Source organism: Dipodomys ordii, unplaced genomic scaffold (assembly GCF_000151885.1).
Source record: "Dipodomys ordii isolate 6190 unplaced genomic scaffold, Dord_2.0 Scaffold64, whole genome shotgun sequence".
In the NCBI taxonomy this organism is placed as follows: Eukaryota; Metazoa; Chordata; class Mammalia; order Rodentia; family Heteromyidae; genus Dipodomys; species Dipodomys ordii.
In genome coordinates this window covers 740122-762174 of record NW_012267280.1, presented here as the reverse complement: position 1 = coordinate 762174, position 22053 = coordinate 740122, and the positions used below count along the sequence as shown (strand labels likewise).

The 22053-nt window shown below is 58.0% G+C and overlaps 4 protein-coding genes across 7 annotated transcripts in view; 2 read left to right on the top strand and 2 right to left on the bottom strand.

The window, feature by feature from the left end:
- The window catches only part of Tjp3 (tight junction protein 3), a 20138-nt gene extending 16580 nt beyond the window's left edge, over positions 1-3558 (top strand). For both annotated transcript variants that reach the window (XM_013022736.1, XM_013022737.1), the window contains exons 16-21: positions 940-1010; positions 1327-1537; positions 1621-1721; positions 2471-2743; positions 2890-2936; positions 3267-3558. In XM_013022736.1, coding sequence (XP_012878190.1) covers positions 940-1010; positions 1327-1537; positions 1621-1721; positions 2471-2743; positions 2890-2936; positions 3267-3369 — 806 coding nt within the window. In that variant the 3' untranslated portion in view covers positions 3370-3558. The remainder of the gene's footprint in view (positions 1-939; positions 1011-1326; positions 1538-1620; positions 1722-2470; positions 2744-2889; positions 2937-3266) is intronic.
- Positions 3559-3770: 212 nt separating this feature from the next.
- On the bottom strand, positions 3771-8571 carry Apba3 (amyloid beta (A4) precursor protein-binding, family A, member 3). Of its 3 annotated transcripts, XM_013022598.1 has the most exons (11): positions 8423-8571; positions 7458-8048; positions 7329-7368; positions 6282-6427; positions 6108-6194; positions 5864-6025; positions 5011-5190; positions 4721-4933; positions 4509-4628; positions 4265-4405; positions 3771-3997 (listed from the first exon to the last, which is right to left on the bottom strand). In XM_013022598.1, the coding sequence occupies exons 2-11, from the start codon at positions 8019-8021 to the stop codon at positions 3926-3928; spliced, it is 1725 nt and encodes a 574-aa protein (XP_012878052.1). In that variant the 5' UTR covers positions 8022-8048; positions 8423-8571; the 3' UTR covers positions 3771-3925. The 3 variants fall into 3 exon arrangements, with proteins under 3 accessions (XP_012878052.1, XP_012878053.1, XP_012878055.1); XM_013022599.1 differs by lacking the exon at positions 4509-4628; XM_013022601.1 differs by lacking the exon at positions 5011-5190.
- A 1245-nt stretch (positions 8572-9816) lies between these two features.
- Mrpl54 (mitochondrial ribosomal protein L54) lies at positions 9817-11964 on the top strand. Its single transcript, XM_013022744.1, has 3 exons — positions 9817-9959; positions 10626-10791; positions 11674-11964. Exons 1-3 carry the CDS (start codon positions 9842-9844, stop codon positions 11804-11806), a joined length of 417 nt encoding a protein of 138 aa, XP_012878198.1. The 5' UTR covers positions 9817-9841; the 3' UTR covers positions 11807-11964.
- A 7099-nt stretch (positions 11965-19063) lies between these two features.
- The window catches only part of Matk (megakaryocyte-associated tyrosine kinase), an 8232-nt gene continuing 5242 nt past the window's right edge, over positions 19064-22053 (bottom strand). The window contains exons 6-11 of the mRNA XM_013022624.1: positions 21186-21285; positions 20996-21080; positions 20293-20366; positions 19996-20191; positions 19561-19647; positions 19064-19478 (exon numbers count right to left, since the gene is read on the bottom strand). Of these exons, the coding sequence (XP_012878078.1) occupies positions 19239-19478; positions 19561-19647; positions 19996-20191; positions 20293-20366; positions 20996-21080; positions 21186-21285 (782 nt within the window). The 3' untranslated portion in view covers positions 19064-19238. The remainder of the gene's footprint in view (positions 19479-19560; positions 19648-19995; positions 20192-20292; positions 20367-20995; positions 21081-21185; positions 21286-22053) is intronic.

The window sequence follows — 22053 nt, the reverse complement described above, 5'->3', positions numbered from 1 at the left end:
CAGTGCCGCCCCGCGACCTCGGACCCTCCCAGGGGAGGGGACACAGCCCCAGCCCGCAGAACCCGCACCCCAGACTCTGACAGACCTCCCGCCGCTCAGGTCACCCCGAAACCGGCCCCAGACCCCGCCGCGCAGCACCGAGACACTCACTTCTCAGACCCAGGCCGTCTCTTCCCCGCGCGGTCCCCAGGACCCCCCGCGGCCGGGCCAGGCCCCGCAAAGCTCCCGCAGCTCACTCAGAAGCCGTCGGCGCCCGCGAACCCCCGACACCCCCGCGTCCACTCAGCTCGCTCTCACAGCCTCTCCGCCTGGACCCACTGCGCATGCGTATTCACGCGGTGCCTACTGGGAAATGTAGTTCTTGAGCCTATCTTGCCTCACCGGGTAGGGAAGGCGCGCTAGGAGTACAGTTCTTTGGGGAACCGGGGTTCGAATCCCAGGCTTTCTTTCTTTATCGCTGGGGGAAACTGGATTGACCTCTCTGTTGCACAAAGCAAGAATATTGGGGCTGGGAAGGTGGCTCAGTGTTAGAGCGCTTGCCTTGCATGCTCGAGGCCCTGGGTTCGATTCCTCAGCACCACATAAGCAAAAAGAAAAAAGCCGGAAGTGGCGCTGTGGCTCAAGTGGTAGAGCACTAGCCTTGAGCTGAAGAGCTGAGGGACAGCACTCTGAACTCTCCTGCGAGGATTGGAGTGTTTCGGTGTGGGAAGCTGCCTTTTAGCTCTGTGGTTCAGAGCCTCTATCTGCCAACTGGGGCCAGTGCCAGCCCCTTTGCCCTGAACCCAGTGCTGGGTTGCAGCTAGCATGAACTCTTGCTGCTGCTCCAACTTCCCTCCAGGATGACGGGAGCCATGATGGGTTCTTGAGCTGGGGAGGCTGGGGGGGGGGGCAGCCAGGTTAGAGGTGAGTGTGAGGGGTGAGTCACCTTCCCTTCCACAGAGAGTGTGCTGAGGACAGACAGCCCATCCAAGATCATCAAACTGGACACAGTGCGGGTGATCGCAGAGAAAGTAAGTGCAGCCCTGCTCACGAAGGGGAAACTGAGGCCCAGGCATCCAACCACATGGTCTGTTCTCTCCCCTGCCCCCTCCTTTGTGAAGTGTGGAGGGGACCCAGGGCAGACTGGCATCTGGTGTCCCATAAGGATGGGAGCTTCTGGGGTCCACTCTGACCTCAGAATCTTCATCTTTCCATCCCCCCCCCCCCCCCCCGCCTTTCTCTGGCTCCCCATTCTGCTGTCTGGACTGCCTTGTGTCTTGGGTGTACTTTTCTTTCCTCTTTTCTGTCTCTACTCCCCTCTCCTCCACTCACGTGGGCCCCGCCCAGGACAAGCACGCACTCCTGGATGTGACCCCGTCAGCCATCGAGCGCCTCAATTACGTGCAGTACTACCCCATCGTCATCTTCTGCAGGCCCGAGAGCCGCTCGGCCCTCAAGGCGCTGCGGGAGTGGCTGGCGCCCGCCTCCCGCCACAGTGCCCGCCGCCTCTACGGGCAGGCGCAGAAGCTGCAGAAGCACAGCGGCCATCTCTTCACAGGTTGGTGGGAGCCGGGGAAGGGCCCTGGGGTGGGGGAGTCCAGGGCGAGGCTCGGGCTGGGCTGATGCCCTCTTCCTCCACAGCCACGGTCCCCCTGCATGGCACCAGCGATGCCTGGTACCAGGAAGTCAAAGCTGTCATCAGGGAGCAGCAGACGCGGCCCATCTGGACGGCCGAGGACCAGGTAGGTGCTGGGCACAGGGGCCCCACAGATCTTGGGGTGCCATGGAGGGTCGGAGGAAGGCGGGGGGGTGCAGCAAGATTACCTTGGGACTCAGGTTAAGGAATGGAGTGTTGTTTCAAGACTGGAGGTAGGGACTGGGGTGCAGCTGAGATTGGGGCTTGTCCTTCTGTGTGTGTGTGGGGGGGAAATGTGCTGGGGCTTGAACTCAGGGCCTAAGCGCTGTCCCTGATCTTTTTTTTCTTTTTTTTTTTTGTTTTTGGTCCGGTCGTGGGGTCTGAACTCTGGGCCTGGGAGCTGTCACTCAGCTCTTCAGCTCAAGGCTAGCGCTCTACCACTTGAGCCACAGTGCCACTTCCGGCTTTTTTCTTTTTTTGCTTAAATGGTGCTAAGGAATCGAACCCAGAGCCTCAGGCATGCAAGGCAAGTGCTCTACCACTGAGCCATCTTCCCAGCCCCAGCTGTCCCTGATCTTTTGTGCTTAAGAGCTAGCACTCTACCACTCAAGCCAAGCTCCACCTCTGGGTTTTTTGGGGTTTATTTGTTATGAGGGTCTTACAGACTTTCCTGCCCAGGCTGGCTTTGAATTATGATCCTCAGATCTCAGCCTCCTGAGTAGCTAGGATTATAGGCGTGAGCCACTGGCGCCCAGCAGGATTGCAGTTTTGAAGATGGCATCCTGGACCAGGGTTTGAGGGGGTGGGGGTTCTCAGCTCAGCCTGAGCTGACCTTCGCGCCCATGCCTCCCGCAGCTGGATGGCTCCTTGGAGGACAACCTTGACCTGCCCCGCCGCGACCTTGCGGACAGCAACGCGGACCTCAGCTGTGACAGTCGGGCCAATAGTGACTACGAAGAGACGGATGGCGAGGGCGGTGTCTACACGGACGGCGAGGGCGGACCCCACACGGACATGGACGAGGGACCCCCAGCCCCTGCCCTGGCTCGGTCCTCAGAACCAGTGCGAGTGGAGGAGTCCCTGGGCCCAAGGGATCATGGGAGAATCCCAGCTCAGCGGGAGACCCAGGTGGGCAGGCTTCTCATTGGGGTGGGCGTGAGGGGGTGGTCTCTCCGGAAGGAGGGTCCCCATGGGGCTGACCCGGGTTGCACACCTTCCTTGCACCGCCTGGGTTACTCACGGCTCTGGGGCTAGCATAAACTTTGTCCCTCCAGGTGGACAGCCGCCACCCCCAGGCCCAATGGCGCCAGGACAGCATGCGGTAAGAGCCTTCAGGTTCCCCATGGTGATGTGGGCCTGGGGGGGGGGCTCAACCCCTTCCCCTAGACTCAAACTCCAGCTGAGAGAGATCTAGAACCAGCCTATGGCTTCAGGCTGTCTGACAGGGATCCTCTTTGTGGGAGAACTTGTTGAAGGAACAGACATTGAAGCTGGGCTTAGAAGGATGCATAGGAGTGTGTCCACAAGGCCCTACCAGCAAAGCTGTTTCTCTCATCCCAGTTCATACTGACGTGCCTAGCGTTGGCCCTGGGAATGGTAGGGGAGCTCACGCCCTCCACCACGGCCTCTCTAACTCCTTTTGGGTTGGCAGGACGTATGAACGAGAAGCTCTGAGGAGGAAGTTCACCCGTGCCCGAGATGTGGAGTCTTCCGATGAGGAGGGCTATGACTGGGGCCCAGCCACTGACCTGTGACCCCTCCTGGGCTGTCAGCTGACACCTCCCTGGGCTGGGCCTGCTTTCCTCTGAACTTTGCCTCTGGCGGAGGATGGAGCTGGTTTCCAGCTGCTTCTGAGGGGGCTAAGGGGAGAAGAGGTCACTTCTCCTTTCAGACCTGCAGACCCCCAAACTGACTGACACTTTGTCCATTCAATAAACCTTTAATTTTTTTTCCCCCCCAGTCATGAGGCTTGAACTCAGAGCCTGGGCGCTGTCCTGGGCTCTTTTGCTCAAGGCTGGAGCTCTGCCAGTTTGAGCCACAGCTCCACTTCCGGTTTTCTGGTGGTTCATTGGAGATAAGAGTTTCACAGACTTTCCTGCTGGGGCTGGCTCTGAGCCACGATCTTCAGATCTTGAACTCCTGAGTAGCTAGGATCACAGGTGTGAGCCACCGGCGCCCAGCAAACTTTGTAATTTTTTTTAATATTAAAAAAAATATAGAGTCAAGAATCTTTTGGGGTCCTGGCTGGCTGAGGAGGGGCTGCAGCCAGTCAGGATTAAGGCACGGTGGTGCAGGGCGGGGGGCGGGTGGTCACAGGTACACGGGCTGCTCCTGGCCTGTGAGCAGTCGGTAGGTGGCCGCGGGCATCGTCTTGATGTGCACCTGTGGGGGAAGCCGGGGTCAGGAATGAAGATGTGTTTGTGTGGGGGGGTGGGGGGGTGAGATCAAGAAAGGAGAGGAGGGTGGGCGTGGGGAGGTGGGCCAGGATGAGGAAGGCAGAATCAGAACAGGTGCCGATCAGGGTCAGGACAGGGAACGATGGACAGAATGCAGAGGGGGAGCCAGAGGAGAGGCCTAGAAAGGCTGGAAAAGGCTGGGTGGGACACGGAAGAGGAAGGGTTGGGCGGGGGGGAGTGGTGGTGGAGGGACCTCGTTGTGGGCCTCAGTGAGCAGCTGGATGATGCGCTCGTGCGGTGTGGCCACCACGCTCTGCCCATTGATCTCGATGATGCGGTGGCCCACGCGTACGCCGCCACGCTCAGCGATGCCCCCGCGCAGGAGACTGCAGATCTGGGAGAGGGAGGAGGGCGGGGTGCTCAGAACCCAGTGGGTGGCGGGGTAGCTGCCAACCCTCAGCCTCCCGGGCGTCCGGCCCGCCTGCCCGCTCGCTCACGATGCCGTCCTCCACACAGAAGCCGAGCTGCTCGCGGGAGTGTGGCCGCCGGATGATGGCCGTGGTGACGGGCGGGCAGTGCACGATGCTGAGCCGCACCGACGTGTGTGGCCTCACCTCCTAGGGACCACGGGGCTCAGTGGCCTGATTGAGGCCTCAGTTTACCCTCAGACACTGGGAATGCGGTGTCTCCAGGGGCAGGGAAAACTCACCCGCACGGCAGCCTGGCAGGCAGACAGGGGCAGCCCTACCAGGCTGGCCCCGTTGATGGCGGTGAGGCGGTCCCCGATGCTGAGGGCTCCAGAGCGCTCCGCGGGCCCCCCGTGCATCAGGTTGGCGATGACGGCAGTGGGGAGCAGAGAGCCCCAGCCGGACTCCACCAGGGCCACGCCCAGGCCCTCACCACGGAGCTTCTCGATGCACACCTGGTGGGAACAAGCCAGGAAGCTCAGTGGCTGGTGGCAGTGGTGGGGGTGGGGGTGGGGGCAGGCAGGTCACTCACCTCCCTACAGTTCTCGCTGTTGGAAAAATGATCCAGGTCCCCGTTGTGCAGGTGGCCGGGCCCAGGGCTGCCCTGGCTTAGCCGGGTGCCCACTTGGCTAGGGTCAATGCCGCTTTCCTTCAGGAACTGGCTGTAGGCCACAGAGAAGGCCTGGCCAATGGCCTGGGCAATAAGCTGGGCCTGTGGGAGGCGTGGTATGTACTGGGCCATGCTACCCACACACTTCCCTTCAGGTCCAACACAATCCTTTGGCTGTCCCTGGAACTGAGCCCCCACTGACCCTGCTTGGGCTAAGATCTCCAGGAGACAAGCTTTCTGCACTGGAGATTTTGGGGGAGCTGTCTGTCCATAGTTAATTGGAGACCTAGTCAGTGGCACTCGCCTTAAGCTGAAGAATGCAGGGACAGCGCCCAAGCCCAGAGTTCAAGCCCCACGACTAACCAAAACAAAAAAAAAGGGTAAAAGCCATGCTAGAGGTGTGGCTCAGCAACAGAGCACCTTCCCAGCTAATGTGGAACCTTAAGTTCAAACCCCCAATACCCCTGGTGTGTGGATTTACCGATCATTAACCAAAGGTGTGTGTGTGCTAGGCAGAGATCAGTAAGCCCAGGCATTCAAGGGTAAAGACTTGTGAAACGACTCCTACGCACACTTCAAAGCCCCAACTTACACAGTCCTCCAAAGGAGGAGATACCTTGGAGGAGATACCTTGGCCCTGACTGCAGGGGACTTAGACTGGCTGTCAGGATCTAGCTGTGACCAGAAGGTTTGGAAGTAGTAGAGACCAGATCATGTTCCACCTCCGGCCCCCCATTCCACCACCCCGCCCAGGCCAATAACAGAGGTTGCTCACATCTTCAGAGTGGAAGACATGGCAGATCATCTTGTACAGGCAGCAGGCACGGTCCTGGGAGCCCGGCCTCCGTGCCAGCCGCCGCCGTGCCATGAGCACCAGCACAGGGCCGATGTCAGCGATGTAGGAGATGGTCTGTAGTGCATGGTCCATCATGGCCTCCTGGAGAGACGGGCAGTGGACTGAGGGCCTCCCGGGACCCCGTGTCTCTCAACCCTGCTGCCCTCCCCGGGCTGCTGGATACCTGGGAGTCAGCGGTGAGGACCTTGACCCTCTTGGTGGAGACGAAGAGGTCTACCTCTGTCATGGGCTGGCTTTCTCCATCCGGGGCCTGCCAGGAGGCATGGGAGTCGAGGCCGCAGACACCCTACCACGCCCAACCCAGGGCTCCCCACCAGCACCGCCCTCCCCTCCTCACCTTGATGCGGTCCACGGCCTCCTGTGCCTGCGCCATGCGCATGCTGGGAGGTGGGTTCCACTCCGACACCAGCTGGGTGGAACCCAAGTATTTGGCACCAAAGATGACGCCGTCCATGAGGTCCTCGTGGTCACAGGGCCCAGGGACTGAGGGCAGTGGTGGGGAGAGAGAAGGTCGGCCTTGGAAGCCATAGTCAGTCCTGTCAATCCTGGGGTTTCTGCCCACTGTTCCAGAACCATCCATGTGGCTTGGTTCCTGGCTGTTAAGTCTTGAGCCAATCGGCCCTGTTCCCCCCAGGACTGCCCCCGCCACAGTGCCCCCTGTGGGTAAAAAGTCCTCTGCGGGTCCAGATCCACATGTCAATGTCAATGTTTTCCAACCATATAAAAAAGGGCAAAAGTCAGGCTAGAGGTGTGGCTCAGTGGCAGAGCACCTTCCTAGCTAATGTGGAGCCTTAAGTTCAAACCCCCAATACCATCAAAAACAAGCCACTATTAGCTCATGAGATCTACCAGAGCAGACCAAGGCTGGTCTCAGCCAGCAGATGGTCACGTGCCAACCTTTAATCTAGAATCGAGTGCTGCCAGTGGCCATACCTGCTCTCGTACTCAGTGCTCACTGTGGTTCAATATGAGTACTCAGGCTCTCCCTGGTCATTACCCATCTTCTGAAAACCACTTGAAGGGGCTTCTAGACCTCATTTGTTTTTCTTTTTTGTTAGTCATGGGGCTTGAACTCATAGCCTGGGCGCTGTTTCTGAGCTTTTTCCTTCAAAGCTAATGCTCTACCACAGTGCCACTTCCCATTTTCTGGTGGTTAATTGGACATAAGAGTCTCACTGGACTTTCCTTCCCAGGCTGGCTTCAAACCACACTCCTCAGATCTCAGCCTCCTGAGAAGCTGGGATTGCAGGTGTGAGCCATTGCCACCTAGCCTAGCCCTCATCGTTATTGGCAAACTTTGTGCCAACTCTGAGAGTCTGGTTCTGGTCCTGGAAACCCTCACGCCCTGGGATGGAGTCTGGGGTTGGAATGTGAGGACACTCACCCTCCTGGAGGGCAGGGCACGAGGCCAGGGTCTCAGGGCTCTGGAAGAAGAGAGAGAACGCCAGACCTCAGTCCCCCTGTTTAGCTCCAGACCTCCGAGGCACCTGCTGGAGAAATACCCAGATACTACCTGGGCACTGGCAGCAGGTGGTTCTTCAGGTGTGACCAGAGGCACTGTCTCCAGCCAGGGCTCCGGGGAGCTGCTTGAACTTCTGCTGTCCTCTTGTTCTGTCCACTCTGGGGGACCAGGTTCCCCATCGGGATCCCCAGGTGGCTGCAACAGGCGAGGGGCCGGCTGGGGGGGCTCCTGGGGACCAGGCTGGGAAGAAGAGTCAGCTTCACACTGCAGGAGGTCCAGCAGGTCCTCCCGGCCAGCCTCTGCTGACAAGAGCCCGTGGGCATCCTCCTTGTCCTGGGAGGCCAAGCCGTGTCCGGTGGCAATGTGCAGAGGGCAGGGGGCTCCATCAGGGGCTAGGCCCCCCAGATCTCCTGGCAGATTTTCCAACTGTCCTACTAGATCCTGAATGCCTGACGGGTCCAGGTCCATTTGACTCAGGCCAGGGCTTCCAGGCTGAGGGTTCCACCGGCTGTTGTCAGGGCTGCGGGTCTCAGAGGGCACGAGGGAGTCCCTGGGCTCCCCCAAATCCATGGCTGGAGGCCCTGAGGAGGGCTGCGGGGTGGTTAGGAACTCCATGGGGGAGGCCCTGGCGTCTTCATGCGGCTGAAAGAGAGGATGAAGTGTGTGTGTGTGTGTGTGTGTGTGAGTGAGTGGGTGTGCAGGGGCGGTTCTTGGCTGATGACAGTCGTGTAGCACGTAGAACCGGGCCCCCACTCCCCGCGCCCGGCTCCCCATTTCACGGGGAGCAAACTGAGGGCGGCCGTGAGAGGCCGAGCGCGGCGGGCTCCGAACCCTTTCTCCCGAATCCTCCTTCCGCGGCGTTCGCCCAGTGCCGCCCCGCGACCTCGGACCCTCCCAGGGGAGGGGACACAGCCCCAGCCCGCAGAACCCGCACCCCAGACTCTGACAGACCTCCCGCCGCTCAGGTCACCCCGAAACCGGCCCCAGACCCCGCCGCGCAGCACCGAGACACTCACTTCTCAGACCCAGGCCGTCTCTTCCCCGCGCGGTCCCCAGGACCCCCCGCGGCCGGGCCAGGCCCCGCAAAGCTCCCGCAGCTCACTCAGAAGCCGTCGGCGCCCGCGAACCCCCGACACCCCCGCGTCCACTCAGCTCGCTCTCACAGCCTCTCCGCCTGGACCCACTGCGCATGCGTATTCACGCGGTGCCTACTGGGAAATGTAGTTCTTGAGCCTATCTTGCCTCACCGGGTAGGGAAGGCGCGCTAGGAGTACAGTTCTTTGGGGAACCGGGGTTCGAATCCCAGGCTTTCTTTCTTTATCGCTGGGGGAAACTGGATTGACCTCTCTGTTGCACAAAGCAAGAATATTGGGGCTGGGAAGGTGGCTCAGTGGTAGAGCGCTTGCCTTTCATGCATGAAGCCCTGGGTTCGACTCCTCAACACCACCTAAGCAGAAAAAGCCGGAAGTGGCGCTGTGGCTCAAGTGGTAGAGCGCTAGCCTTGAGCTGAAGAGCTGAGGGACAGTGCCCAGGCCCAGAGTTCAGGCCCCACGACTGACAAAAAACAAAACAAAAAAAAAGAGCAAGGCTATTCATCACTGGCTGATTCTTAGGCTGTGATGGCACATGGGAAGAAATGGGGCTGGGACACATTAAAAAGAGAGAGAAGGATAGTCTCTGGGATTTGGGGAACACCAGAAGCTATGGGAGGAAGCTTGTTAAAGCTGGACTTTGGGTTTGGCTCATAGCAGCAAGACAGTATGGTGTGCTCCAGCTATAGGGTGGGTCTAGGAACTTATGGCTCTTTGAGTCTCAATTATTTATTTTTTTCTGCTGGTCCTGGGGCTTGAACTCTGGGCCTGGGGCTCTGTACCTGAGTTTCTTTTACCACTTGAGCCACAGCACCACTTCTAGCTTTTCCTGAGTAGTGTATCCGAGGTAAGCATGCCATGGACTTTCCTGTGAACTGTGATCCTCAGATCTCAGCCTCCTGAAAGCTAGGATTAGAGGCATGAGCCACCTTGCCCGGCTCAGTTCCTGGGTTATAAATGAGAGATTATAATAGTACCTAAATCCTAGTTGTGAGGATTGAATGAGATCTAGCAGGTTAGAGTAGATTTAAGATTTAGACTATGTCTGTAATATAGTCTATCAAAGTATTTTGCTTTTCTTGTTTTTAGGCTTTAAATAACTGCTCACGGAATAGCAATTAGAATTGCTCCATATACTTAGAAATACATATGGTGTGACATTTGAAGTAAAATATGTAACTGTAGACTCTTACACAGGAACTGAGGTCTACAAAAGTTATACTAACAACTAAAATTAAGAAGACTACATTTCCCAGAAGTCCTTGAGGGCCTACAACTTCCAAGCACCTCCGGGGTCGCTGACGTCTCCCGGAAGCGTGCACGTGCAAGCAGCCGGCATATGTCATGGCGGCCGGACGTCTCTTCGGGGCTACGCGGACGTGGGCCGGTTGGGCGACTCGGGAGCATCTAGACTTCACAGCTCCCAGAAAACTGCTGATCCGCGAGTATGCCAAAAAACCGGGTGAGCCGCGTTACGGGGGACCGTGACGGGGATGGTGAGTTGCACGGGGAGTAGGCAGTGCGCAGGCGCCGGCTGAGGAGGTGGAGCTGGGAACTACTGCGCAAGCGTAAAGCGGCAGCTGCGGCCGGCGGTATGCGCACGCGCAGCTTGAGAGGTTTAATTTGAGCGCTTGGACTCAACTTGGGCGTGATTGCGCTGGGTGCGCATGCGCGGGCGTGGGTCCGAGCAGCTGGTGATGAGGGTCGAGGTGGATAAGGGTTATGTGGGTTTCGGCGTGGGGGATTCCTATCTTGTTTCTGTCTCCAATTTGCTATGTGAACGGAGGCGGTCTGGCCATCACCCCGAATTGTAAAGATAACCTTAAATATCGGATATTGTTATATCTCACCTTTAGATCGTCTTGCCTGCTCTCTTTCGTGGGAGGAAGTGGCAAATGTTAGACTTTAAAGACACATCAAGCTGGTGGATTTCTTGAAAAATTAAATTAGCATTACAAAGAAATGAAAGCTGGGGGCTGCCTGTAATCCTCGCTGCTCAGGACTGAGGATTGAGGTTTGAAGTCTCGTACTACCCCCTTTAAATGAAGAAGAGTCCAGGTGTGGCCAAGGGACAAGTGTGTGGAGCTGGTCTGAATCGACTCCCCTGTCCCTCCTCCCCCCCCCCCAGTCATGAAGGGCGCCAAAGGTGGCAAAGGTGGCATGGTCAGCCAGGTGCTGAAGGATCCAGACGTGTGTACAGACCCCGTCAAGCTCACCACACACGCCATGGGCGTCAACATCTACAAGGAGGGCCAGGATGTGGTCCTGAAGCCGGATGCTGAGTATCCTGAGTGGTGAGTGAGTCCAGCTGTGGCTTCCTGGGCCAAACAACTCCTCTGCCCCTTGAAGGTCAAGGCCACCTTCCAAATGGGCACACCAGCTATCAGCCCTGTAGACTTGATGGGCAGACTCAATCCCATACCAAGCACCTGAAATGCCTTTTGATCTTTCCTTAAGCAAACATTTATTGGGCTGACTGGCTCAGGTCCTGTCCTAAGCTCAAAAGTACATTAAAAAAAAAAAAAAAGCAAAATGTCCTCTTCATGGAGCTAGCAGAGGAATGGATCAGGAGATATAGACTGTGTTCACTGGAAGGGCTGGAGGGGTGAGTGAGAGCAGGGTGAGGGGCTTAACTAATCAATTTAAGGGTCTTGGAGGTGAAACATGGATGGGAAGGGATTTCAAAAGTAGCCAGTGCAGCCTGTGCAAAGGCCCTGGGACAGGACTGAGCCTGGTGTATTTGGGGGAGCAGAATGGAGGACCCTGTGCCTGGAACGGAGGGAGTGCTGGGATAGAGGGAGGAGGGAGTCAGGGAGGAGATGGGGCAGGTTGTGCAAGACCCTGTAGGCTGCTGGGAAGCTTTTGTGGGGTGCTGAGCAGTGGCAGGGCCTGGAAAGCCTGGAGAGCTGGGCAAGGGTCAAAAGGGTTGAGTGACACTGCAAACATGTTCTCTGCTGGACAGGGCTCAGGGGCAGGATGGGGCATGTGCCCACTGCAGACATCACCAGGGTTGGGGGGGGGGTGGCCCTGTCACTTGCCAATGAGGGAGTAGGAGGGAACCTCAAGGTCACAGCCTCCTGGTGGGACTTGTCCCCAGCCCTGGCCCTTTTTGGGCAAGGACTCAGGACACCTGAGACCAGAGGATCACTGTACCCCTGACTCCCACCCACTGCTAGGTTGTTCCAGATGAACGTGGGCCCCCCAAAGACACTGGAAGAGCTGGACCCGGAGAGCCGGGAGTACTGGCGCCTCCTGCGTAAACAGAACATCTGGAGACACAATCGGCTGAGCAAGAACCAGAAGTTCTAGCGGGGGGGGGGGGGCGGCGGTGCAGGGACTGGGTCCAGGTAACCCCTGGCACTTCAAGAGAATGGACACTCTCCACTGCAGGGCGCAGGGGGCAGCCCTGTGTGGACATAGGGAGTCTGGGCCAGTCCTGCCCAGGTTAATAAACATGTCCTGGTCAATCTGGTGCTCCTGGCTCCTCGGTACTGTCTGATAGCAGCCCAGGGGAACTGACCCCTCCCACCCATCAGTGGGCTGGATTTTTGCAAGTACCCTTCCTACAGTCCTCCTCTGGTCTGGGATTCCTAAGCTCTGTTCAAGAGACCTCAACCCACACTTTCATGCAGAGGCTGCCCAGGCCAACAAGAAACTCTGTTTCCTGGTTTAAAGGGCCTCAGACCCAGCCTGAACTGTCTGTGAGCTTCAGTTGGTAACTAGCTTTAGGCATGGCATCGGTGACTCAGGCCTATAATCCTAGCTACTCAGGAGGCTGAGATCTGAGGATCACGGTTCAAAGCCAGCCCGATCTTGAAAGTCCATGAGACTTTTATCTCCAATAAGCCACCAGAAAATCAGAAGTGGTGCTGTGGCTCAAGTGGTAGAGTACTTGCCTTGAGCTGAAGAGCTGAGGGACAGCGCCCAGGCTCAGAGGTTAAGCCCCACAACTGACAGAAAGAAAGAAAAGAAAAGAAAAAGGAAGAGTCAGAACTATGGCTCTGTCTAACTAGGTCCTTTTGTGCCCCCCGTGGGTGGTGCAGACTGGCACCTCTATTCAACTTGGGGAAGACACAGCCACTGCCTGCCTGCTGGCATCACAGGTGGTTCTCATAGATCAGTGGAACTAGAGCTTATGACTGCTTTTCCTACTCAAGTCTGCATCTTGTCCGCTCCAATGGAGACATGCCTAGTCTTCCTTCCACCTCCCCAGTTGCATCCTGGCCTGTGCTGACTTAGAAACTTGAGCCACAGGCACCCGAGAGCCCTACCCCAGCTTCCTGCATCCTCTCGCCCAGCCTGGCCATGGTGGAGGCACTTGGGTTCCACGGTGAGGGCCTGGGACAGTGCAGAGGCCTGATGGATTGTGTATTTGGGGAGGGGGAGAGCCGTGAGGTTTGGAGCAAACCTCACCCTGCAGATCCTCTGGCTGGCCTAGGGGCCAATTCTGCACATGCTCTTCTCCTGGGAAAGGAGAGCAGGGCTGCAGAGGGATCATCACACCTGTCCTCCAGCTGCCGTGGCAGGCGGCGGGATAAGCAGGGGTGACCAGGCCCCACCCACTGATGCCTCCCTTCTCTTTGGTCACTAGCTGTCTTCTGTACAGCTGTTGCCTTTGAACCAGAACACCTGTTGTAAACTACCACACAGCCCACTCTTTTCTCCCTGGCCCATAAACCTGCTGTCATCTTCACTGCCATGTCTCTTCTGCCTGGTGCCTGGTGGTTCATTGCATGAATGGGTGTGTGGGTTGATAGATGGGTAGATGGGTGAATTAGTGGGTGGATAATGGATGGATGGAGGATGGTTGGGTGAATGGATGGATGAATGGATAGATGGATGGTGGGTGGTTGGGTAGATGATGGATGGATAGGTGGTGGGTGGATGGGTAGATGGTGGATGGATGGGTGGGTTGATGGGTAGATGGGTGATTGGTGGATGATATAAATGGATGGATGGTAGATGGGTGAATGGATGGATGGGTTGATGGATGGTGGGTGGATAGGTGAATGGGTGGATGGATGGATGGGTAGTTGGATGGTAGGTGGATGGGTACATGGATGGATGGATGGATCGCGGGTGGATGGCTGGAGGGTGGTTGGGTGAATGGATGGATGAATGGGTAGATGGATGGTGGGTGGGTGGATAAATGGATGGATGAATAGATGGATGGAGGGAGGATGAATGGATGGGTGAATGGGTGGATGGGTAGATGGATGGTGGGTAGACGGGTGAATGAGTGGATGGATGGATGGTGGGTAGATGGGAGAATGGATGGATGGATGGGTGGATGGATTGGATGGGTAGATGGTGGGTGGGGAGGTCAGAGGCAGCGTGGACAAGCTCCATGGCCACAGTGCAGATGGTATGGGAAAGTTCTTTGTGTTTGGCATGCTGTCCACATTCAGGGCAGGCACATCCATAAAGAGCGACCTAGCACCCAGCTAGGTCTGAGGCTACAGCACAGGAAACCCCTATGCTGGGTCTGTTGAATCTCGGGGTGGGGCCTCATCTCTGCACACAGCCATTAGCCACCCTGGTGTGAGATCAAAGAACACATGCTGAGGGTGGCCGAGAGTGGCCGCCTGTGCCGCCCACTGTTCTGTAAGTGACGCAGAATAAAACTCATCCACTGGGGACCTGAGTGTGTCTGTCATTATTCAGATTCCTGGCTCCCCTGGAAGTCCATTCAAGGAGGCCCTGGGCTCAGGGGTCCCCAGATTGTGTGAGGGGCACCTGGGAATGGGCCAGTGGCCATTTGGGGGTTGGGACCTGGAGGCAGCACCTGGTTGTGTGGGGGTTCAGCCACCTGCAGCTTTGTTGTTCCTCTCCAGGCTCTAGGCCCTGGCTCAGACAGGGTTCAGCCTGCCCTCCTTCCCCCCCCTCCCGCCCCTTGGTCACAGGTCACGCCCAGCCCCAAGCAGTCTGTTTAGAGCCCAGCCCTGTTGTGGGAGGGTGGCACCCACTTATGTTCTGCTGAGCCCTGGGGAGACAGGGCCCCGTGGCAGCATGGATCAGGGCAGAGGCCAGCCCTGCCCTTGGCCAGACGATGATACACACATGGCCCAGGGTCAAAGGGCCACAAGCAATACCAGCATTGGGTGCCGTGTGGCAGACATAGACCTTGCCCAGCATGGGCCGGCCTCTGACAGTCTCCCCTGGACCCCCCAGCCATGGCCATCTCACCCTGTCCCAGCACACAGAATCACCGTCTGCCTTGGACAGTGTGGCAGGAAACCTGTCCACCCCTGCTGGTTGACTCAGGAAGCCCGCTTTGGGCCTTGGCTGTGGGAGGGCCTGCTGTGGTGGGGACAGGAAGCCGGTGCAGGAGCGCCACGGGTCTTGTCACTGAGGACAGTGTGGCCGTGGGCGCCGGCCTGGGGCGGGCCGAGTGGCTGTGTCTGTCCACACTCGCAGTCCACATTCTGTTGACTCCTGCTGCAGGATCCACCATGGCTCGGATTAGGAGACTGAGGCTGGGGAGGATGGGCTCCCACACAGCCTGGCTGGACAGTGGCCTCTGTCACAGGCCTGTGTCAGGCCTTGGGCTCCAGCTGAGCAGGGCAGCTGGAGGGGCCCCAGGCTCACGCTGGCAGCCAGGCCCTGCCCTGATCCTGCACCGGCTCCTCCAGGATGAAGCTGTCAGTGAACCTTGGCCCAAAGGCATGGGACCCCAAGAACACCTGAATCCCCCCAGGACTGGTCCCAGGAAGCGTAGGAAGCCTGGTGCCATGGGGGACCTGGGGCCCAGGCACGGCTCCGGGGATAGGTGCATGGCTGGAGGGTGGATAAATGGCAGAAGCCGGTGCCTCGGGGAGTCTCGAGGCTGCCACAGCTCCGGAACACGAACCTAAACACTCCACCTGGAGAGCCTCTCCAGCCCCCCAGATCCCACAGGCACCGTGTTAAGGGGACCCCGGCCTGCAGCCCTCCATCCTCCCCGCATCCAGGCCTTCCTCGCCATTCCTCCTCCCTCTTGCTGGTTTCTTTTGGCATGGAGTTGAGCCCAGTTCTCCATTCAAGGCCTTCCTCAGTTCTCTGAAGCACCGTTCTCTGCCTCCCTTCACCCCTTCACACTCAGCTCAGAGAAAGCGCCTGCGCCCTAACCACATCTCCGCATCCCTTTTCTCCTTCCCAGCTGGCCAAACTTCTACTCTTGCATCAGGGCCTCAGCTGGCTTTTCCTGTGCGTCAGGAAGGACAGTTTCTCTTCTGTTGGTTCTTGGGTGTGGGGGGAGGGCCTGTATCTTCCCCGCCATGGGAAACGGGGTGCTCTCACCTGCCCAGTGCCCATGAGTACCTCAGGCAGATGCACCTGCCTGCCAGCTCCCTGCTGTACACATCCGGGTGGGAGAGCACTGTAACTGGCTTGGGGCTCCTCTGTCCCAGGTACCCCCGCCCTCGATCCCCCAACTGCTCTCTCTGGCTCAGGAACATAGCCAGGCCCTCACTTGGCAGACAGCAGCAGGACAGACTGTGGTGAGCTAGTTGGAAGCACTGCCGGCTGGGGGATGGGCTCCCACCCGGGTGCCTCTAGTGTCTGCTGTGGCCTGTCTCTGCCTCCACTCCTCTCCATTCTGTCTTCGCGTCTGTGTCCTAAGGTCCTTGTCCCTGTATGTTGAGGAACCCCCAGGAGGAGGAGGCAGGATGCTGCCCCCATGGGCCACCTTCTTGGGCTTAAGTCCTCTCCGGGGATCCCTGCCCCCCTCCTTTGCCACCTGTCCTGATGCTCACCGCCTGCAGCAGTCTCTGATGGCCAGCTTCCCGAGGGGTAGTTTTAGTGCTGGTGATTAGTTGAGGCCTCCACTCACCCTCTGACTGGGGGGAAAGGCTGGGGGAGGAGCTGAGGGCCACTAAGAGCCACCAGTCTAGTGCCAGCTGTGAACTGGTGACACCAGCACCTACTTGGTGCGGTCTCGGGGGTCTCAGAGTGACATGAAGAAACTAGAGTGCCATGCTGTGTTTGGCATATAGGAAGTGCTCAACGAATGTCCCCGGTTACCATTTTTATCACCTGGACGAAGAAAAAGACTGTCTTTGATTTTGAGAGTGAAAGGGATCTGGGGAAGCCAGTGAACTCCTCCCACCAGGGCAAATAGTAGGGGCATGCTTTTTTCCTGTGTCTTGAACAATGAATAGGTGTTCCTCGTTCATTCACTCACTAGGCATTTGTTGATCGCTTAATGAAGCCCAGATAGCATTCACAGCAGTGAACAAAACAGAAAGTCATGGAGCCGGCCTTGTAGTGACAGGTGCTTGGTGAGGGAATTAAAATCAGGGCGTGCCATGTCACATGTCATTAACCTACTGAGAAAACTCAGGCGGGGGGGGGGGGCAGGGTGTGCCAGGTGGGGGTTTGCTGTTGAGGAATGGAAAATAGAGTGCAAGGGTGCAGACCCTAGCTAGGATTGGAGGTGAAGGAGAGGGTATATGGGAGCCCTGGGAGGTTCTAGAGCAAGAGACACAGTGGCATCTTGGACAAGCGTGCTCTGTGGGCAGAGTGTGGAGCCGGTGTCCATGCAAGAGGAGAGAGGCCTGGTCGGCACGGCAAGGGCAGGAGAGATGGGGAGCACTTCCGGAGGAGAGCCTGGAGGGGTGGGGCACCAAGACACTTCTGGGGGGAGTGGGGGCCAGATGGATTTAGTAATGCTGGGAGAAGATGTGGGGCCAGGGATGGAGACATCTCTGATGTTGGCTTTGGAGGGAGGGAGAGACACATAGAGACAGAGTCAGGACAGAGATAGAAACAGATATAGGAAGACAGAGACAGGACAGAGACAGAGACAGGTCAGAGACAGAAACGGAGATAGGACAGAGTCAGAGACAGGATAGAGATAGAGACAGGACAGAGGGAGAGATGGATAGGACAGAGACAAAGAAAGGACAGAGACAAGACAGAGACAGATAGAGACAGACACAGACAGGACAGAATTAGAGACAGAGACAGAAGGGCCAAGCCATGTCTAGGCACACATCACACAGCACAGAGCCAGGAGCCGGGCCCAGGATTGCACAAGTACAATTCAGGGCTAAGTGACTAGAGACCAGGAGCCAGCTATGGCTCCGGTATTGCAGGATTGTGTGTGTGTGTGTGGTGGGGGGGTGAGGCCAGGAGGGCAGGGGGCTTAGAGACAAAGGGCAGAGCAGGGAGAGCAGCCCTACCAGATGCCCAGCTAGGTTCACTGGGCTCTGGGGCCAGGGTGCAGCCTTCTAAGGCCTGAGTCAGGCCAGCTTGTCCAGTAGGAGCCACTTGGTCTGGTCACCCAGGGACTTTCTGCTTTGAGCACCAAAGTCCCATGTGCCAGAAATAGCCTCTGACCCCAAGTCATACACGAGAGCCAGCGTGTGTCAGTGTGGAAGCAGCCACTGTGAGCAGCAGACAGGGTGGCAGCACTCAGGCCCCTGAGCTGGCCCTCGGTGCTGTCCCCAAGCGCTGGCCCGGTGCCAGGCCCCTGGATAATTGGCAGCTGGTGTCCCAGGATGGTGTCACCTGCAAGTTAGCCACAGCAGGGTCTGTGGGATTGTCCAGCATCAGAGAGCCTGGCACTGGGCATGCGTTCAGTCAGGTCTGTGGAGTAATGAGCATGGGTGTTTGGATGGATTGACGGATGATGGGTGTTTGGATGGACTGACGGATGATGGGTGGACGGATGGGTGGCACATGGTACATGGGTGGCAGGATGGTGTTCTCTCTGTCCAAATGTCTCCTGTGACACTAGGTTTGGGTCATGACACTGTCCTGATGGAGTTAAGTTGGCTCTGGATCTCTCTATATAGGCCAGGCTGCCTTTCGCTTTGCCACTCCCCCCACACACCCGGGGGAAGCATCCTGCACTGTCTGGGCCACCCGGGCCTCCCCAGCCCTCACCTCCTGGGACACGGGCGGATCGGACCTGAGAGTGCTGAGTGAGGGGCCCACCCCGTGTGCGAGGCACAGCTGGAGGACCAAGGTGGTGTCTCCAAATGGAGAGAGGCCCGCAACAGAGCCCCATCTCTGAGCAGAGAAAACAGACAGTAGCCAGACGCTGGTGGCTCACGCCTGTAATCCTAGCTACTCAGGAGGCTGAGATCTGAGGATCACAGTTCAAAGCTAGCTCAGACAAGAACGTCTGTGAGACTCTTATCTGCAATGACCCACCAGGAAACCAGAAGTGGTGCAGTGGCTCAAGTGGTAGAGCACTCGCTTTGAGCTGAAGATTTGAAGGACAGCACCCAGGCCCAGAGTTCAAGCCCCACAGGCAGTACAGGAAGAGGAGACAGGGCCCCTGAGGGCCACTGGCTTTTTCTAGAACATCAGAGCCTGGGCCCCAGGGGTGAGCAGAGTTATCTCACAGGGGACTCAAAGCAGATGGCCAATGGTTCCCAGCCTGGAAGCAACCTAGGGAACTGTATTCCCTGGCGGTAGACCCTGTGGGGGTGGGAGGTGGAGTGTTGAGGGTCACCGTCCAGTGGAGGCCAGGAGATCAGGGGGTGAGGAGGTGACAGGAGAGGGGACACAGAGGCCCCCAGGCGGGGCTTTCAGGGGTCACAGAGAGACACCAACACCACAGTCCTCAGAATGGATCTTTATGGAGGCAATGGCCCCCCACTTCCTGGTCTGTGGTGCCTAGAGATCCCCTGGCCAGGTCTGCCCTGCCTGGGGCTGGGAGGGCGGCTCTGGCCTGTGGACCCTCCTTTGGCCTGGTCCAGTCCTTGTCCTGTGGTCTCCACATTCTTGGTCCCCTTGGTCCCACAGGACGGGGTCAGGGATCCTGGCTTCGGGTGGCAGCGGAGCTGTCAGCATCCTGCCCTGTGACCGTGGCCGAGGCGCCCATGCCCCGCAGCTCCCGGGCCAGCTTCTCCACCACTTTGCGGAAGGCCGGCCGGCGGGCGGGCTCCACCTCCCAGCAGCTGCCCATGAGGGCATGCACGGGGCCTGGGCAGCCCTCGGGGGGCTCCATGCGGTACCCCTTCTCCACAGCCTCTGACACCTCCTTGAGGGACTGTAGATGGAAAGGGGTGTGGTGTGGGTCAGGGCCTGGGTCTGGACCAGGTGACCCGGTGCATCCTCTGAACCCTGCTCACCATTTTAGGGTATGGAGCCCGTCCGTATGAGAAGACTTCCCACAACAGCACCCCGAAACTCCACACGTCTGATTTGCTGGAGAATTTCTGTGGGGCCCAAAGTTAGGGTGAGGAGGGGCCCTTTGGGGTTTCCTCCACTGTGCTTCCTCCAGGAAGCCCTCCTGGGTGGCCCTCACTCCCTGGTCTCCTAAAACTCCCTGCTAGACCCCCCTGATCCAGGAAGCTGTTAGTCTCCCCCTCCATTGGGAGCCATTGCCTGCTTCAGAGATGGGGAAACTGAGGAAGAGAGAGGATGTCATGCTTCCTGGAGAGGTAGCACCAGGTCCCGTGCAGATTCAGAGAGGCTGAGTGACATGGCTAGGTCACACAGCACAGCTGGGACACCAAACTTGCTTTGGGCTTCCCCAAAGTCTTGAGGGCATAGTAGGGGCTCACCCCATGTTTGAGCGCCTCGGGTGCCGTCCACTTGACCGGCAGCCGGCTCGAGTCCAGCCCTTTCCGTTCGGCCTTAGCCAGGCCGAAGTCGCTGACCTTGGCCACCAGGTCCTCGGAGACCAGGATGTTGCGGGCGGCCAGGTCCCGGTGCACCAGCTTCTTGCTCTCCAGGTACTCCATGCCCTCGGCCACGTGCCTGGGGAGGCGCACAGGGGCCGAGTGCTCTCCATCAGGCCAGCTCCGTGCCTCAGTTTCCCCTTGACCTTGGAACCCATCCCTGCTGGCAGCCCCACTCACAGAGAAAACTGCAAGAGCTGCGTGGTGTTCACAAGGGCCCGACCCCGGGTGCGCAGGAAGTTTACCAGGTTGCCCTGTTGGGGGTAAACAGTATGAGGGGCTGGTCCAATTCACGCCCTTTCTTAATTTTTTTGTTGTCGGTCCTGGGGCCTGAACTCTGGGCCTGGGCGCTGTCCCTCAGCTCTTCAGCTCTAGGCGAGCGCTCTACCACTTGAGCCACAGCACCACTTCCGGTTTTCTGGTGGTTTATTGGAGATAAGAGTTTCACGGACTTTCCTGCCCCGGCTGGCTTTGAACCGCGATCCTCAGATCTCAGCCTCCTGAGTAGCTAGGATGACAGGCGTGAGCCACCGGCGCCCAGCCAATTCCTGCCCTTTCAAATGACCACATCTACACGCCCCTACCCCCCAAGCCATGCCTGCCCCGCCCAGGCCCCGCCTGCCCCGCCCAGGCACAGGACTTCACAATGCCCCGCCCCTCCCTGTCTGACCACGCCCACATTGCTGCTCCAATCCACATGCCCTCATCTGACCACGTCCGCATGCCCCACCCCCTTGTTAGACCACGCCCACACGCTGCTCCAATCCACATGCCCTCATCTGACCACGTCCGCATGCCCCGCCCCTCCCTCCCAGACACTGCCTGGGCCGTGCCCCGCCCCGTTTGACCACGCCTACCCCAATCCTTGCCCCGCCCCACACACCTTGCTCACGTGTTCCATGACGATGTAGAGCCCCTGGTGCAGGATCACACCCAGAAGCCGCACCAGGTTCCGGTGCTGCAGCTTCCTGGGGGAGGGTGTGCAAGTGGCGTGTGTGTGGGGGGACTATGAGGATGCATCTGGAACCCCATCCCAGGGCCCTCAACCCCCTCCTCTAGCGCTGGGCACTCACGTCATCACCGCCGTCTCGTCCAGGAAGGCCTGGGCCGTCACGTCACACTTGATGTTCTTCACCGCCACCTTCTGCCCCAAGTACTCGCCCTGCAGGACGGCTAGGATGCAGGCACAGACATCAGTACACGCGCCAGCCAGGACAGGTGGACGCCCTCGCTCATACCTATGCCTGAGTGCACCAGCGTGGCTGCGGGCCCCCAAGTCCTTGAAACAGCCCCCAGGAGCCTGGCAGCTCCAGGTCACAGAGAACCATTGCAGCCTGGGGTCTGCTGACCACCTGCAGCCCTGGAGATCTGGAGGGTTTGTGTGCTTTCAATTGGCTCAAAAAAGCCAGAGGGGGGCTGGGGGATGTGGCTCAGAGGTGAGGGCTTGACTGATGTGCCAGGAAAAGAAATAAAAAATAAAACAAAAAACAAATAACACTAGCCTAGGAGATAAAGACTAGATAATGTTACTAATCATTATTTGGAATTCAAATTCCTGTGCCATTTTATATATATAAAAAAGCTTTAAGGATCCAGAGTGGGTGTGGAAATGCAAGCTTATAATCTTAGCACTATAGCTGGAGGAGAATGGAGGCTATGCAGTGAGACCCTGTCTCAACATGATTCCCCCCAAACAAAACAAACCCAGGGGAGGTGGCACATTTCTGTAATCCCATCTACATGGGAGGCAGATTGGGAAGATTGTTTTGTTTTTAGGTCTGGTCGTGGGGCCTGAACTCTGGGCCTGGGCGCTGTCCCTCAGCTCTTCAGCTCAAAGCTAGCTAGTGCTCTACCACTTGAGCCACAGTGCCATTTCTGGCTTTTTTCTTTTTGCTTATGTGGTGCTGAGGAATCGAACCCAGGGCCTCATGCATGCAAGGC